Raw genomic sequence first — 14,945 nt, forward strand, 5'->3', positions numbered from 1 at the left:
CAGGCTGTGGGGTTGGGCCTGGGCTTGCGCCATCACTAAGCCAAGTAACCTGACCCCTGCCCCCCAAACACACACGCCTATTTGCTGACCGCCAAGTGGAGGTGATACCACACCTAGCCCGGCTGTTAAAGGAGGGCACACCGCTGCAAAAGTGCACAAGCAAGGGCACATTTCCTTCCAGACCTGTACCTGGGCCCGCCCCAAGCTAAGAAGCCTTGGGCAAGTCTGGACTCCCTCACCTGCAAATACTTGGGCCTTCCAAAGGAGGTACACTTGGGTTCTCTCCTGAGGCCCAGGTGTGCCCTCTGCTGGGCCCTCCATACCTTGCCCTGCCCACTGCAAAAACTCAGGAGCCAGGACCTAGTCCATCCTATTAGGACTTCTGGAGAGCTTTGGCTCATGGCCATTGGGACAGCCTCTTGGGAGGCAAAATTTGTCACACAGAGATCACTCTGGAAGCCCCCAGAGCCTCCACAGGCTTGGGGGAGCCTCAATCAGAAGGTTCTGGTCATCCATACTGGCTGCTGTCAGAAGAGCTAAATCACAGGCACCCTCTTCCCACCTGCCACCCATCAAGAGTCATCATTCTCATATACCCGACTCTGCCTTCCAAATTCTCCCTCCCCAACTCCTCGGCTCGCTCCCTTCCCTCCACCTTCTCTTCCAACACCTGGGTCCATGACTCAGCACCTTGTCCCCACCAGGATGGCACCCCTTCCCTGGTTCCCTCGTCCCTGGCCTCTGGACATCAGAGTGGCCCTCTGGGTCCTCCACTTCATTCCCTAACTTTATGCTCCACAACTCCCCAACACCCATCACCACCTCAGCCAAGCTGCTGTGCTTCAAGGCCCTCACCCACCTTGCCTCTCCTGGCTGTGCAGCTTGTGGGGGGCCCCCTCCATGTGCCTGGAATCCTCCCCTCCCCAGACCCATTCACTCAAGTGCACACCCTTTAGGACCTACGTCACCCCAGAGGGGGACCTAGGACTTCCAAACCCCACAACACCCCTCACCTATACACAGACAAGTCACCTCCTACCCATCAGGAGGGTGAACATCCCAAGTGCAGAGGTCATTTCATCCCACGCCCTCCTGGGGAATCCATTACAAAAAGAAAACAATGCTGTGGACAGAGTGACCAAATGATCAAGGGACCAGGGGCTCAGAGGTTCACATCACCCATGGGGCCACTTGGGCCATGCCCACTGCCCAGGCCTGAGCACAGGCTCCCAAGAGGGAGGGCATCTCATGGAAGCACTTCTGGCTCCACAGGCCTCTGCTGTGAGTCAGCTCTGCCCAGCCCACAGAAGCCCCTACCTGCAGACCCTGCACACAACCTCAGTGCACCCTGAGAGGGTGGGTTCTCCAGACCCACAGTGCAAGCCGAGTGCCTCCCCACTGCTCCTGTTTAGTCAAGGACACACAAGGCCACCCATGGCCATTTATCCCAGGAGGTCAAAGGTTGCTGTTCTCCACTGAAAAGGAAGAGGTAAAGGGTTCTCAGGGCACTCTGCCTCCATGCCCCCCCAACTGCACCTCCCACCTCTGGGAGGTCCCTCCCCATCACTGCCTCACCATTCACACTGCTGGTGGGCTGAACTCTGCCCAAGGCTGTAGAGGTCAGCCCTAGGCTGTGTGTGGGACGACACCAGCCCAAGTGGTGCTGCCCAAAGCATTCTCTGCACCAGGGAACCAGACTGGCCACCAATCCCTGTAATTATGTCCCCAGCAATATTTACCAACCATTCCCCCAGTCTCTCTTCCCTGCTCTCCTCTGATCATTCCTCCAGTGTTAGAAACAGGAAGTTCTCCCCAACATGGCAGAGAAAGTGATCCCGAAGAGGGGCAGTAACCATGGTCACCAATGGGTGGGAAGCAGGCTAGGTTTTACTCACTGGAAATCATGGGCCACGTGACACAGGAGGGCTGGGCAAGTGGAGGACAGGCCAGGAAATCCAAAATGAAAATCCAGGCCTCAAGCGGTAAGTACATCCAAAATGATCCTGAACTGGGGGCAAGACCAAGAGATGAGAGAGGAACTAAAAGGGGGCGATTACCCTACTTCCAGGCCCAACCCTCGAGTCCCAAATCTCAATTTTCAATGGGCAAAACCCAGTCTAACAAATTACTTTAAATAAGACAAACTTAAAGACACTTTAATTGGACGTTATCACAAATTTTCGATAGTTAATGTAAATGAGTGTTGCCTGAAAAGCAAAGTATGTCTGCTGGTGAGCCACACAGACTCAGGCTGAGGTTGAGTGCACCCCTGAAGGCTCACTTCATTGCTTCATTCTCTAACTAAATCCACATCCATACCTCCTCCCTCTGGAGGTGGGTCCAGGGGCTAGCTGGCCCTGAACAGCATATACAGCACAGGCAGGATGGCCACAAATGTCACGCAGGTGACCAGTGTGCCATAGATGGTGTTCCTGTTGACCTGGGCTTCTAGCCTCTGCTCCATGTCTGACAGCCCCAAGATCATGCTCCCCTGTTCCAGCAAGGACCCAGACAGGGCCCCATCTGCCGGCTCCACCAGGCCTGGGTGCGCTGCAGCCTTTGCAAGCTGAAGCACCCCAGCCACTTGGCCCAAAGTCTCTTCCAGGCCATCAAGCTGCTCTCGTAAACCCTCTAGACATGAATGGACCTGCCTGGAATGGCTGAGCTGCTCTCTCAAGGCAGCTGAAAGGACCTCTGTGTCTCTGTCTCGGGTGGGGGAAGTACCTGCCTGGGACAAAGAGCTCTGCCCAGGCCCAGCTTGCACCAGGCCCCTCAGGTCTGCCACGAGGTCATGGAGGTCCCTCTGCTGGAGGGAGTAGCTGGACGCCTGTTCTCGGATGGCTTCCTGGAGGCTCACAGGCCCCTTCTGAGCCTCCAGAAGCAAGACCTTCAGCTCCTGTAGCCGCACACGGTTCACGTAGGTGGAGCCAGCCACACCAATCAAGGCCCCCAGGACTGACCCAATGAGGGACCAGTTCTTGGTCCTCTCAGCCCGAGTGCGCTCCTTCTCATGACTTTCCCGCACAGCTGCAGAGAAGAGGGAGAACTTCTCTCGCTCGGAGTCTTCGGCACGCAGATAGGTCATACGAAGCCTCTTCTCCTCCTGCAGAAGCAAAGCTGTCATATAGCAGCAACCTGGCCCAGCAGCCACCAGCAGATGTCCCACTACCATGTCCCCGGGGCTCAGCTTCACGTCTGGCACAGATTACATGTTCCATAAACACGTTGAATGAGTAAAGGTAGCATAAGCCTGGTCAGGAGGGAGGAGCAAAGGAACTGGGGGTGGTCAAGGTGAGTGGCACTATCCTCCCCAAGCAGTCTTGGGTCTGGCCGGACATGCAGTGGTGTCTACAGAATGTGTCTAACAGAAGGAAAGTGTCCGGCGCTCTCTGGGCCAGACCCCTGCATGGTGCTCCCTCCTCAGTAATCTGGGGTCCAGATTATACTGTCCTGGACCACTGATCCCAGTATTCCAGGAGGAAGTGCGTGGAGAAGCTCTGGAAGCCTGGGGCCCAGTCCCTCCACAGGGGCTTCTGGTTTACCTCCTCACCAGGTGTCTGACCCCCTAACTAGTCAGGGCTCCCACCTCGCCCCTCCATGACCTGCCAGGCTAGGGTCCCTCTCCAGATGAGGAAGGGGCCTACCTGCAACATCCTGTGCTCCAGAGTAGCCAGTTCCAGGTACTGGTTATCGTCTCTGGAGATGCGGTCCAAGCGGTCCCTCACCTCCTTCAGCTTGGCCTGCTGACCTTCCAAGTCCTCCCGAGCCTCCCGGACAAGCCCTCGAGCCACCATGAACACTTTCTCTGCCTGCAGAGAGAACAACAGAGGCCATTTGCCCCTTCTCTCCATGCCCACACAGCCTCGGCTCCATTCCCAACAAGACTGGGCGGAGAAGAGGTTAGTGGGGTGTCAGTACAAAGGGTGAAAAGAGAGTCCCTCAGACACATAATCCTGGCTCACCCAGTGGTCCTCAAAGTGTAGCCCCGGGCCCTGCCCATCAGAATCACCGGATTTGTCCGTTCAAGTGGAAATAACATGCCCCTGAGAAACCTGAAAACAGCTAAAGATGCATACAATCTGTGTCCACCAAACCCAGCTGACTCTAGTCTGACAAACCAGAGCAAGGCCCTTATGTTCTTAATCGGCTTCATGTGTGTTACCTTAGCTACAACCTCCCAACAACGCCAAACGCCATGACAGGCATTGCCCTGGCCTCCATTCAAGAGACAGAGAAACCCCGGCTCAGCCAAAGTGATGGCCTCCAAGGGGAGAGACAGCACTGTGCCTCAAAACCTCCGGCTAAACCCCAGGTTCTTCCCACCCCACTACACTGGTCTGCGCCTAGGTGGGAGTGGGAACAGAGATGGCGGAACGCATTTCCACTGCCACAAAGGACTTGACAACCACAGTCTGATGTTTCCCAGGGCCTCTACTTTCACGAGGGATGCTTTAATCACACATGGGGCTTTGAGGACACTGTAATGCAGCAACCCGCCAGGTAACTCTCACCACCAACCCCCAAGCAGTCAATGAAGGAAGTGCTTGCTGTCCTCACAGAAAGGATGTTAATGGCCCGGGACTCACTGGTACATAGCATACACAACAACTTGTTTACATGGGGGAGAGGAGGGCCCTTCACCCCGGTAGTATCAAAGCCAGGCTGTCGTGTGAGAAACGAGTCAGATCCCTCTCCTAGTGGTATGTGTTCAAGAAAAGGCAAATCTGGACGTGGCCTCCCAGCATCTGTGGCTGGTAATTTACTTGTCAGGAGCCTCCAGGCCACATTGCCCAAGTCAGAGGGCAGGGCCAACCACCCCAGCTCCCCTCCTCACCTCAGTCACGTTTCCCTGGGCCTCTCGAACCTCACTGAGTCCAACAAACTCTTCATATCTGTCCCACCAAGTCTTGGCCATGGAGGACGCCCGTTGCTGAATGCTGTGCCCCAGGGCTCCTCCCAGCGCTGTGAGGCGGTGGTACAGCCCGAGGGCCACCTCCTCAGGTCTTTTCTCTCTGGGCTGGCTGGGGCCTGGGCTGCAGAGAGTCCTGGTCATAAAGAGGTCCCTTCCAAGGAGGCCTCTCCGCACCAGTACGGGAGACACACCCACGACGTGCCGCATGGCCAGCACAGGGCTGCACCCTGTCATCGGGAGATCTGTGGGGGGATGCCAGAGAGATCAGCTCACAGCCGAGAAAGGCTGGGCTTAAGTCAGATCTCAAGTCCTAGGGACAGTTCTGAACTGAACAGTTTCCATTAGAAAGTCCAAACTGCGCACCACTCTGTTGGGCCCAGAGGTGGCAGCCACCAGGGTCAGGCTTCACCAGGTGCCCCCAGACAATGGAGCATGTCAGGGAAGAGCATATTTAGGAGCTCAGGCCTTCCATCTCTCTCCGTGACGCCACATGAACCCAGATCCTCCCATTCCACCCAGCTTCCCACAACCCCAGGTCTCTGTTGTGATCTGCATGAGAATCCTGGTGTCCAGTTTTCTGATAATCTCAAAGAAAATTCTTAAACCTGTGTTGTGTCCATGCTAACAGAGCCCCACAAAGATTCCCAAAGACTCCTAGGGAAACTGTGGAACTGACTGAGGGGATTTGGAGGAAAGATTTCTATAAATGACTATCAAAACCAGCTTCCCAGACTCCCTGAGGGCTGCCTCAACTCTGGCGAAGCAGTTTCGCTTCTGTTCTGGGACACAGGTCGTTCATGTCCCAAGGCAGAAAACTCTCTCCTCAGCTCTCCTCTGAAAAGACAATTCCAGGGGAAAACAAAGCAAAACAAAACAACCCAGATTTCTTCATAGAGGACAGCTTTTTTAGGTTTACACCAACTTTCCTTCTGCCCTTCAAGCCCAGACATTCCGGGTGACCAACTCCCAGACTCACATTTCTCACTTTCCATAAGCTTTCTTCCTTCTTTCCAACCTCAGTAACTGCCCAACAGGTTAAGTTTCTTTCATCTTTCCCTTTTCAACCTTGCTTTGATGTTTGGGCCCCAACAATCCTACTTCTCTGTTACCTGAACAGCACAGGGAGTCTCCCATCATCCAGTCAGGCCTTGCCTGAGCCCAGGAGCAGCAGTGAATTCCGAGGACCCCAAAGAGAGGGCCAGGTGACCCATGCTCCCGGGGCAAACCTGGGCCAGAGCACTCTGGTCTGGCCAAACCACCCCTGCCCCCAAGTACTGACTCTGGCTGTCAGAGTGACACCTGGTAACCAAAAGACCAGGCCAGAGAGAGAGGTAAGCAAAGGGAGCGGGGGACAGGAAGACTGACTAGAAGAGCTCCAGTTACAAAGAAAGGACCTCCCTGATGTAAGGCGATGAGCATCCCAGCCTCCTCCCCATGGTGCCATGCTTGGAGAAGCTCTGACCCTCTTGAAAACAAAGTTGCTTGGGTAGGGACATGCCTCCTGGCAAAAGCCTGAGCTGAGCGCCACAGAAGGGGACATCTCTGTGACAGTGGTTCCAAGCTGGTGCTGCACCCAAACCCCTGTGCCCCTTGCCTAAGGCCCAAGGGAGCACATGCTACCCATGGCCCAGCAGTCGGGCCAGCCTCCTAGGCCTCAAGGCCAGTGACCACTGCACACAAGCTGTGGCCTCACAACAATCCTGCAGGTGTACCCCTCATCAAAGCAGAGCACCCACCCTCCTCAGCAACGCTCAGCAGAAAGGTGTCCCCCTTGTCTATCACTACTTCTTCAGCCCTCTTCTCTCTTGATCCCACTCGACCACCAAGGTTGCTCTCCTGAAGCCCTGCAAAACTCCCACCTTGTCAGATCCAGCAGGTGCTACTCAGATTTCTTCTCCAATACCTCTGCAGCTTTCAACACCCTCTCATTTTGAAATCACCACTCCCCTCAGCCTCCTCCTCTATCAGCAGCCCAATCTTGGACCCTAGGAAGGTCACTCATCCCTGGCACAGAAGACAGCTAAAGCCTCCTACACAGTCATGGCTTCCTCCCCTGCCCCTCAGAGCCGTTCTTCACATGGCAAACAGAGGCTCTGTTACCTCCCAAGTCAGATCACATCCCTCGGTGCAAAACCCCCTGACAGCTCCCCTATCACCTGGCATGCACACCAGTCCTGCCATTGGCCAACAAGCCCCGGTCCTCTCAGCCCTCATCCCCTTCCTTCTCTCCATCCCTGTACGTACTCCACTCCAGCTTCCTCACCACGCTAAGCACAATCCTGCCACGGGGTCTGTGCCCTGCCATGTCCTCTGCCTGGACCGCTCTTCCTCCACAAGTCCAGTCACCTCACACTTACGTCTTTGTTCATACATCACCTCTTGATAAGGCCTTTCCTGACCACTCCCTCCTTGGCCACCTTACCTGCTTTCTTTTTCTCCACCAGACACACATATTGCCTTCTTCATGTACTGCCTCGCCCCTCACTAGAACATAAGCTTGGAGACAGCAGGGACTTGGCTTCGTGACGGGACACACCAACGAATCCCAAGTTGTTCCCCCACTCTAGTCCCTCCTCTCAGCCTCCCACCCAGCCTGTCTCCTGGCTCCTCCCCACTTAGATGTCTCACAGGCCCATCAACCAGCAAAGGGAAGATGTTCCTGGCACAGAGACAAAGTGGAACAGTGCTTGAAGTTGTCTAAAATCTGAAGGATGACCTGTGCAGCAGAGAGGAGAGTGGGTGGAGAGGCTGGACAGGTGGACAGAGGCCAAAATGAGCCCTGGGCCAAGTTCAGGACGCTGCCCCTCCACATCCATTCTCCTACTCCATCCAGATGACTATCTCCTACCAACTGCCCTTTTCGCAAACCTCCTGTGGCTTGAAAAATCATCTACAAAAAAGTTCTAAACTTGATTGTAGGGATAGCTGCACAACACTGTAAATATACTAAAACCACTGAATGGTACACATTAAGTAGATGAATTGTGTGGTATGTAAATCATATCTCAATAAAGCTATTACTAAAAAACAAACAGACAGAATTCTCTGGCAGTCCAGTGGTTAAGACTTGGTGCTTTCACTGCCAGGGCCGGGTTCAATCCCTGGTAAGGGAACTAAGATCCTGCAAGCCACGTGGCGTGGCCAAAAATAAATAAATAAATAAAACCCAAACAAACTATAATCGGACCTCTCCAGCCCACACCTCTCCTCTGAATTCCAGGCTCATTTATCGAACTGCTCACTCCATGTCTCTGCTTGGAAGGCTGATGGGGATCTTATCCTCCTCTCCCAAACTTGCCTTTCCCACAGCCTTCTCCATCTTGGTTGATGGAAACCAATCAGGCCCAAACTCTCATATCATCCCTAACTCTGCTTTCTCTCGCTCCTCACATCCAGTCCGTTAACAAATGCCACCTCCACCTCTGAAACTAAATCCAGAATCCCTCTTCCTCTTGCCTCTGTCACTGTTATCACCTGGTCCCAACGGCTGACATCTTTTGTCTGGATTATCCTAAGAGCCTCTGACAAGTCTCCCTGCTTCTACTCTAGCCCCTACTGTCAACAGAGCAGGCAGTGGTGCTTTCAAAACATGGTCAGACCATGTCTCTCTCTGCTCAAAGCCTGCAACCGTTCCCCATTTCTCTCAAGGTAAAAGCAAAAATCCTTTCCATGACCTACAGGGCATCCACCTCCTGGCTCTCATTCTTCTCTCCTCTCACCAGTCTCCTTTTCCTCACTCTGCTCCAGTCACATGGACCTTTTCCCCCGGTCTTTTTTTTTGACATAAAATTGACACACAACATTGTAAAAGTTTAAGGTGTACAATGTGATGACTTCACAAATGTATATACTGCTAAATGTTTACCATAACAAGGTTAGCTAACATATCTTTCACTTCATATAACTCCCAGCTTCTTTATGTTGCTGGAACATGCTAGGCTATTCCCACCTCAGGGGCTTCATACCACCTGTTTCCTATCTGTACTGCTTGCTCCCTTCTCTTTTTCAAGTCCTGCTCAAATGTCATAGCTGTCCACTCCCACCCCAGGACACCTTAACCACTTTGCTTTATTTTTCCCCAGGCACATATCACATGACCCGTGGTATGCATTTCACTTATTTACTTATAGTCTCACCCACCAGAACGGCAGCTCTGCCAGGGCAGGCACTGTTTTGTTCACTGCTGCATCCTCAGTGCCTAAAGTACACACATATAGCACACACTCAACAAAAATGTACTGGATGAATTAACAGAATTTGCAAAAATATCGCATCCCGGGCTATATTATAAAACCCCAACTCCTTCCGGTGGCCTCCAAAGCTCTAGAAACAGGTGGTCTAGCCCCCGCCCATTTCTGCTGCCTCCCTCGCATCTCCCACCAGCCACACTGTAAGGAATGCGCCGAAATTCAAGGCCTTTGCACAAGCCCTTCCCTCTACTTACAGTCCTCTCCCCGTGCACAGTCCCAGGCTTAGCGCTTGCGGTTAAAAACCACTCGCGGCTTCTGGATCCTCCCCGGGCAAGACACCCCACCTCCCCAGTACCTGGTGGGTTTTGCGCCGGAGCCGCAAACCCAAACGTGCGCCAGTCACTCAGTTGATCTCTGACCCTTTAGTGCCCGCCTCCGGACCGCTTCCGGCAGCGGGAGCGCAACTTCCGAACCAGGAGCCAATCTGCGGGCCCGCATGGAGGTATAGGCTCAGGGGGTGGGACGGAGAGCCCCGCATCCGGTGGAGGGTCTGGGGAAGGGGCGGCAGGCGCCATGTCGGGTCGCGGAGGTAAGTGAGCGGGGACGATGGGGTGGGGCGGGGCGGAGAGGGACGGGACCTGGCGGGGGCCAGGCTGAGCGTGCTCGTGTCGCACGCAGGTGGCAAGAAGAAGCCCCTGAAGCAGCCCAAGAAGCAAGCCAAGGAGATGGACGAGGTGAGGGCTGGCGCAGAGGCGTGGGCGGGCGCGGAGGGTCTGAGAAATCCGCCGGGAGTGAATCCGCTCTCCCTCTCCGTAGGAAGATAAGGCATTCAAGCAGAAACAGAAGGAGGAGCAAAAGAAACTCGAGGAGCTAAAAGCGAAGGCCGCGGGGAAAGGCCCCCTGGGTAAGTGAGGGCTGGGTAGAGCTCAAGCCGGACAAACGCCTGAGCATCAGTCTGGTTACGGGCCCGAGCATGTCCGTGTCCTGCCTCGTTGGTGAGTTGCGAGGTCCCTTTTGCTGGTGTCCGCTGTAGTGGACGGCCCTAGCCAGGCTTGGTTTCGCAGCAGCGGGAGAGGGGGCGGGAGTCAGACCCAGTATGGGCTTCTCTTGCTTAGGGAAGTGGCAGAAATGGAAATACAGAAATTTATATATCTCAGACACAAGTTAGTACAGTTGAGTTTCCAGATATCCTCTACAGTTTCTTGCTCCAAATTCGTATTTCACTGCTTCTTTGTTGCTTGTAACATTTCTTAATTTACTAATCGTATTGTTAAAACTCTAGCAAAATACTTTTGCATCCTGAGCCTTTTCACTGCTGGATGCGCCTAGTCTAATGGATAAAGTCCAAGTCTGTTGGCATACTATTGTGCTATATGTTTTTTTTTTTTTTTTTTTTTTTTTTTTTTTTTTTTTGCGTTACGGGGGCCTCTCACTGTTGTGGCCTCTCCCGCTGCGGAGCACAGGCTCTGGACGCGCAGGCTCAGCGGCCATGGCTCACAGGCCCAGCCGCTCCGCGGCATGTGGGAATCTTCCCGGACCGGGGCACGAACCCGTATCCCCTGCATCAGCAGGCGGACTCTCAACCACTGCGCCACCAGGGAAGCCCATGTGCTATATGTTTTTTAACTTAATTCTCTACCATTCTGCCTCTTTTTTGTCTTTGTGTAAGAGGAATTGATTACATATCAAAAGATTTTTTTAAAACCCGTCAGTCATTGTACTTTGTGCTTCTTAAATCCTGTTTACATTCATCAAAATAGGATTATTTTCTCAACAGTTATCTATACCCTATTGGATCACTGAGCCACCCTAGGGACAACGAAGGCTGGGATGGTGGGAGTGTCATTCAGCGTTTCCCAAGACCTCTATGCTAGTGGGTTTGAGTCATTTTTGTGTACCCACACAGCGCTGAGATTGTAGATATTGAGATTCCTTTTTGGAATGATGTGAGGTATCTTGCACCTTCCCTTAATCTGTGATTATGTATGGGGAGAAGCCCAACCCTTAGTGAAATCCTGTACTACTTGTTTCTATTGAGCATCATCTACTTTTTTTTTAAGGTTTATTTTGTCACAGCCCTTTAGGACTTCCATTTCTATATTAGGCATACTTAATTCTATAATTGTTTGTTAAATTACCTACCCTGTGCCAAATACAGTCATTTGTAAATTGGGTAAAATAAAGGTAGTGAGTAAATCAGATCCCAGGATCGTAATACAGAAGGTGATGTGTGATATGACACTTAAGAGTATGGACTTGGAAGTCAGGCTACCCAGCTTGGAATCCTGGCTTTGTCACATACCAGTTTATAACTTTGAACAACACCTAACACTGAGACTTTGTTATTTGTAAAATGGGTTGATAGGGGATGAGGATTAAGTGAGCCAGTCTGAAATACACAACACACTTGGGATCCAGACCAGTGCACAGCCATTACCCGTGCCCTGCCTTATTCTCATTCTACTTTTGCCCAGAATAGATAATACTGGGAAAGCCCTGTGCATGCTTGTATCCAAAACAATGCCCAGTACAAAGAGCTGGACCTTATTAGGATCCTTATCAGGCCCCTGGGGCTTCAGCCATAGAACTGTCTTTTTCCCTGGATGAGACTTTTTTTTTTTCCTTTTGCAGCAACAGGCGGAATTAAGAAATCTGGCAAAAAGTAAGCTGTTCCTTGTGCCTGAGGCAATGATGATCCTTAGTTCCATTCCTGTTTAAACATCTGGATTCCCTGCCATAACATCTGTTGCCACCTATAGCTAGAATGAAGTGTTGTCTTGGAACCTATTGTACATTTAAGAATAAACTTTTGTAAAAAAAAAAAAAAAAATCATACAGTGGTTCATCTTGTCTTTAGTTCTTCTCAGCCATTTCTACCTTAGCTGTGAGATCCGCATAAACCCAGCCCAGAATCCTGCCAAAGTGTGTTCTTAAGTCCTTGTTCTATCCTGAATTCTGTACCACCTGGAATTAAACCAACTCATTTGAAATGGCTGTTGTTTTCTGTGTGGTTATATACCCAACAGAATATATTACATGAGATTAGTGGAAGAATTTGTACTTTGGGAAGAAAATCTGTTCTTTCTGTTATGACATCCACATTACTATTTGTTTTAATGGGGTTGTTCATCTGTTCATGTAAGGAGTCTTGCTTGTGCAAGCCGGGCATGCACCAGTGAACAATTCCTCTTGCCAAGGAACTTCTCTATTGTTGGAGGGGAGCAGGACAAATACATATGATATGTGTTATGAAGGGCAAAAAGACTGGAGAAAGGAGAGATTCCTAAAAGTCTGTAAGAACTAAGCTTACTCTGAAGCCCCCAGGTCTGCATTTCCACTAGGGCTTCAGAACGGTCCTTGCTAGGTTCCCATTTCTTATACTCTACGTTCAACCCATCAGCAAAATCAAATCTGAACCCTTCATATTTACTCTTATACCACCGGACCTTCATTCTGACCCTAAAATCCCTCACCTAAATTATTGTAGTCACATCCAAATTTGTCTTCCTGCCGCTACCCTTGCTTCCGTACAGTCTAATCCTTATTCAGGACCCAGAGTGATCTCTAAACCATAAAGTTACATTTTGTCTCTCCCTGGCTGAGAATTCTTCAGTGGCTTCTTAGTGCAAAAAAAACACAAGTCCCTACAATGACCAGTGAGGCACTAAGGGATCTGGATGCCACTCCCTACCCTCTGGTGTCTAGCATTCATCCTCCTGATCAATCGTGAGCCACAGTGGCCTACATTCCAGTCAAGCTCCTGCCTCACTGTTATCACCAACTGGAAACTCCCTTCCTTTAGAGAACTGAAATGTCACATTAGTGAGCTCTTTCCTGACTGTAGTGGCAGTCCCAGTGTCTCTTAACCCTGTTGCCTTTTTCTCTCCTGACATTTGTTATCTACCACTTTTGACTCCAGGAAGAGTAAATTCCTGATACAACTATGGGAATAATGCGAATAACACTTAGCTTTCTCTGAGAATGTGTTTTCAAAAAGGGCTCTAGAACTAGTCTGAGATTTTGCTGAGTCAAAACTGGAAAAGGTTTTGATAGATTGAAGCCTGTATTATCATTCTAATGTACTTGATATTAGTAGAAAAAGAAAAACAGCCCACTTTGCTTCTCTCCCGGAAAGTTGCACAGCCAGCAGCATCTTTGGACTTAAGGGATTCCCTGTTGGACCTTGCCAGCTCGCACCCATCCCTGTGCTACTGAGAATAACCCTTCAGAGAGCCAGTGCCAGCACACCACCCCTGAGATTAAGCTGCTGTTTTATTTGGTAGAACCTAATCAGCATTAACACATGGAAGTATAATCCTGTCCCTTTACGGGACCAGAGTCTTGGAGCAATTAAGACAAGCATTCAACATTTGGGCAGCTGTCTGAGGGAACCTACCAATTACCTCAAAAAACTAAAGCCAAGTATTCAAGACCTTCTAGGCCCTGACAACCACTTCCCTTTCATTTACTGCCTTCACAAACATTCACAGGACACTCACAGGCCAAGTTTGGCACTGAGCATTCAAGGATGAAAAGTCTTGCCCCAGTTACTCTCCAACACCCTGTTCCTGCTAACTGTTGTGCACATGACTGCTGCCCGGTAAAATCCTGTCAGCCACTCAAGCCCAGCTTGAATCCTTGCTCCTCTCTAAAGCCTTACCTTCTCTCTCTGCCATCGATAATTCCTACCTGGCACTTGTGTGGCGTCCATTTCAGTGTTGTGTTCTTGTCTGAGTAGTCTTGGTGCCATCCTCCTTGGTAACTCTTTTCTTTTTTTAAAATTATTTATTTTTGGTTGCATTGGGTCTGTTGCTAAGCGCGGGCTTTCTGCCGTTGCGGCAAGTGGGGGCTACTCACCGTTGCGGTGCACGGGCTTCTCATTGCGGTGGCTTCTCTTGTTGTGGAGCACAGGCTCTAGGTGCATGAGCTTCAGTAGTTGTGGCATACGGGCTCATTAGTTGTGGCTTGTGGGCTCTGCAGAGTGCAGGCTGGGCTCTATAGAGCTCAGGCTCAGTAGTTGCGGCACACGGGCTTAGTTGCTCCGCAGCATGTGGGATCTTTCCGGACCAGGGCTCGAACCGTGTCCCCTGTATTGGCAGGCGGGTTCTTAATCACTACGCCACCGGGGAAGCCCTCCTTGGTAACTGTTGGTAACTTCCACTCAACCTGTAGGACAGCCCAGGTGCTACTTCCAGGGGGCCTTCCTTAACTTCCTGAGTTTCATTCATTTCTAAACTATGACCGTCGCTTGGGCCAAAAACACTCAAGAGCTCTCAGAGAAATGAATGAATATTAACAGCCTGAGCAGTTAGTTCCCACCCCCTCCAACACAGGCACACCATTCTCAGGATCACCCCTTCTCAGACCTTTCTTTCTCCAGACCTACCTCAAAGGTACACATTCAAAGCATTTACTGTTCTCAAAGATGTGTGCTCACAACAGCTCTAGTCATAACTTCCGCCCAGTCCCACTCTCCCACACTCCTCCCCAAGAGAGCCTTGGGGTATATGAGAAGTGGGTCTAGCTGGAGAACAGCGAGCTCACAAAGACCAAACCCCTGAATGCTCCCTGACTCGATTCACATGTGCACTTGTGAAAATCAGGGCGAACTCCTCCAAGCCCAGCTGTGTACCCTAAGTGATGCCAGAGAGCGGGCGCAGAGCCACCTGCGCGGTGGGGCTGGTGAGTTAGCCCAGGTAACTCGGTTCTCTCCTCTTAAACCACCCGCCTACTGGGGTCCCAGCCGTCGGTACGAAAGCGCCAGGCGGGGTGATGCCCAGAAGGGCTGGGAGCGACCGAGCTCCGCAGGCACCCAGTTGAGCACCGCGGCGCGGTCTGATTAC

At 51.5% G+C, this 14,945-nt stretch overlaps 2 protein-coding genes across 8 annotated transcripts; one reads left to right on the plus strand and one right to left on the minus strand.

The window, feature by feature from the left end:
• Window positions 1-2,145: 2,145 nt before the first annotated feature.
• Window positions 2,146-14,873, minus strand: CCDC51 (coiled-coil domain containing 51). 7 transcript variants are annotated; one of them, XM_060022392.1, is made up of 5 exons: window positions 9,458-9,541; window positions 9,053-9,110; window positions 4,835-5,154; window positions 3,645-3,809; window positions 2,348-3,103 (listed from the first exon to the last, which is right to left on the minus strand). In XM_060022392.1, exons 3-5 carry the CDS (start codon window positions 5,144-5,146, stop codon window positions 2,348-2,350), a joined length of 1,233 nt encoding a protein of 410 aa, XP_059878375.1. In that variant the 5' UTR covers window positions 5,147-5,154; window positions 9,053-9,110; window positions 9,458-9,541. The 7 variants fall into 7 exon arrangements, with proteins under 7 accessions (XP_059878374.1, XP_059878375.1, XP_059878377.1 ...); XM_060022391.1 differs by lacking the exons at window positions 9,053-9,110; window positions 9,458-9,541 and adding an exon at window positions 13,792-13,937 and having other exon boundaries at window positions 2,146-3,103; XM_060022394.1 differs by lacking the exon at window positions 9,053-9,110 and having other exon boundaries at window positions 9,458-9,532.
• Window positions 6,324-11,932, plus strand: TMA7 (translation machinery associated 7 homolog). Its single transcript, XM_069541053.1, has 5 exons — window positions 6,324-6,349; window positions 9,455-9,691; window positions 9,755-9,836; window positions 9,919-10,006; window positions 11,734-11,932. Exons 1-5 carry the CDS (start codon window positions 6,324-6,326, stop codon window positions 11,766-11,768), a joined length of 468 nt encoding a protein of 155 aa, XP_069397154.1. The 3' UTR covers window positions 11,769-11,932.
• Window positions 14,874-14,945: the final 72 nt, after the last annotated feature.

The sequence above is a fragment of the Delphinus delphis genome, chromosome 10 (genome assembly GCF_949987515.2).
Source record: "Delphinus delphis chromosome 10, mDelDel1.2, whole genome shotgun sequence".
Classification (NCBI taxonomy): domain Eukaryota; kingdom Metazoa; phylum Chordata; class Mammalia; order Artiodactyla; family Delphinidae; genus Delphinus; species Delphinus delphis.

Bases quoted from the DNA above. Each gene is read 5' to 3' on its own strand.
- CCDC51 (XM_060022391.1), bottom strand. From the start codon at position 13,903: ATGCAACCAAAAATAAATAATTTTAAAAAAAGAAAAGAGTTACCAAGG. The intron at 5,155-13,791 runs GTAGGAATTATC...ATCCCCCCACAG, and splicing joins GGACGCCACACAAGTGCCAG to ATCTCCCGATGACAGGGTGC. The intron at 3,104-3,644 runs GTAGGCCCCTTC...TTGCTTCTGCAG, and splicing joins TGGAGCACAGGATGTTGCAG to GAGGAGAAGAGGCTTCGTAT.
- TMA7 (XM_069541053.1), top strand. From the start codon at position 6,324: ATGAGCATCCCAGCCTCCTCCCCATG. The intron at 9,692-9,754 runs GTAAGTGAGCGG...GGCGGGGGCCAG, and splicing joins CGCCATGTCGGGTCGCGGAG to GCTGAGCGTGCTCGTGTCGC. The intron at 9,837-9,918 runs GTGAGGGCTGGC...CCCTCTCCGTAG, and splicing joins AAGCCAAGGAGATGGACGAG to GAAGATAAGGCATTCAAGCA.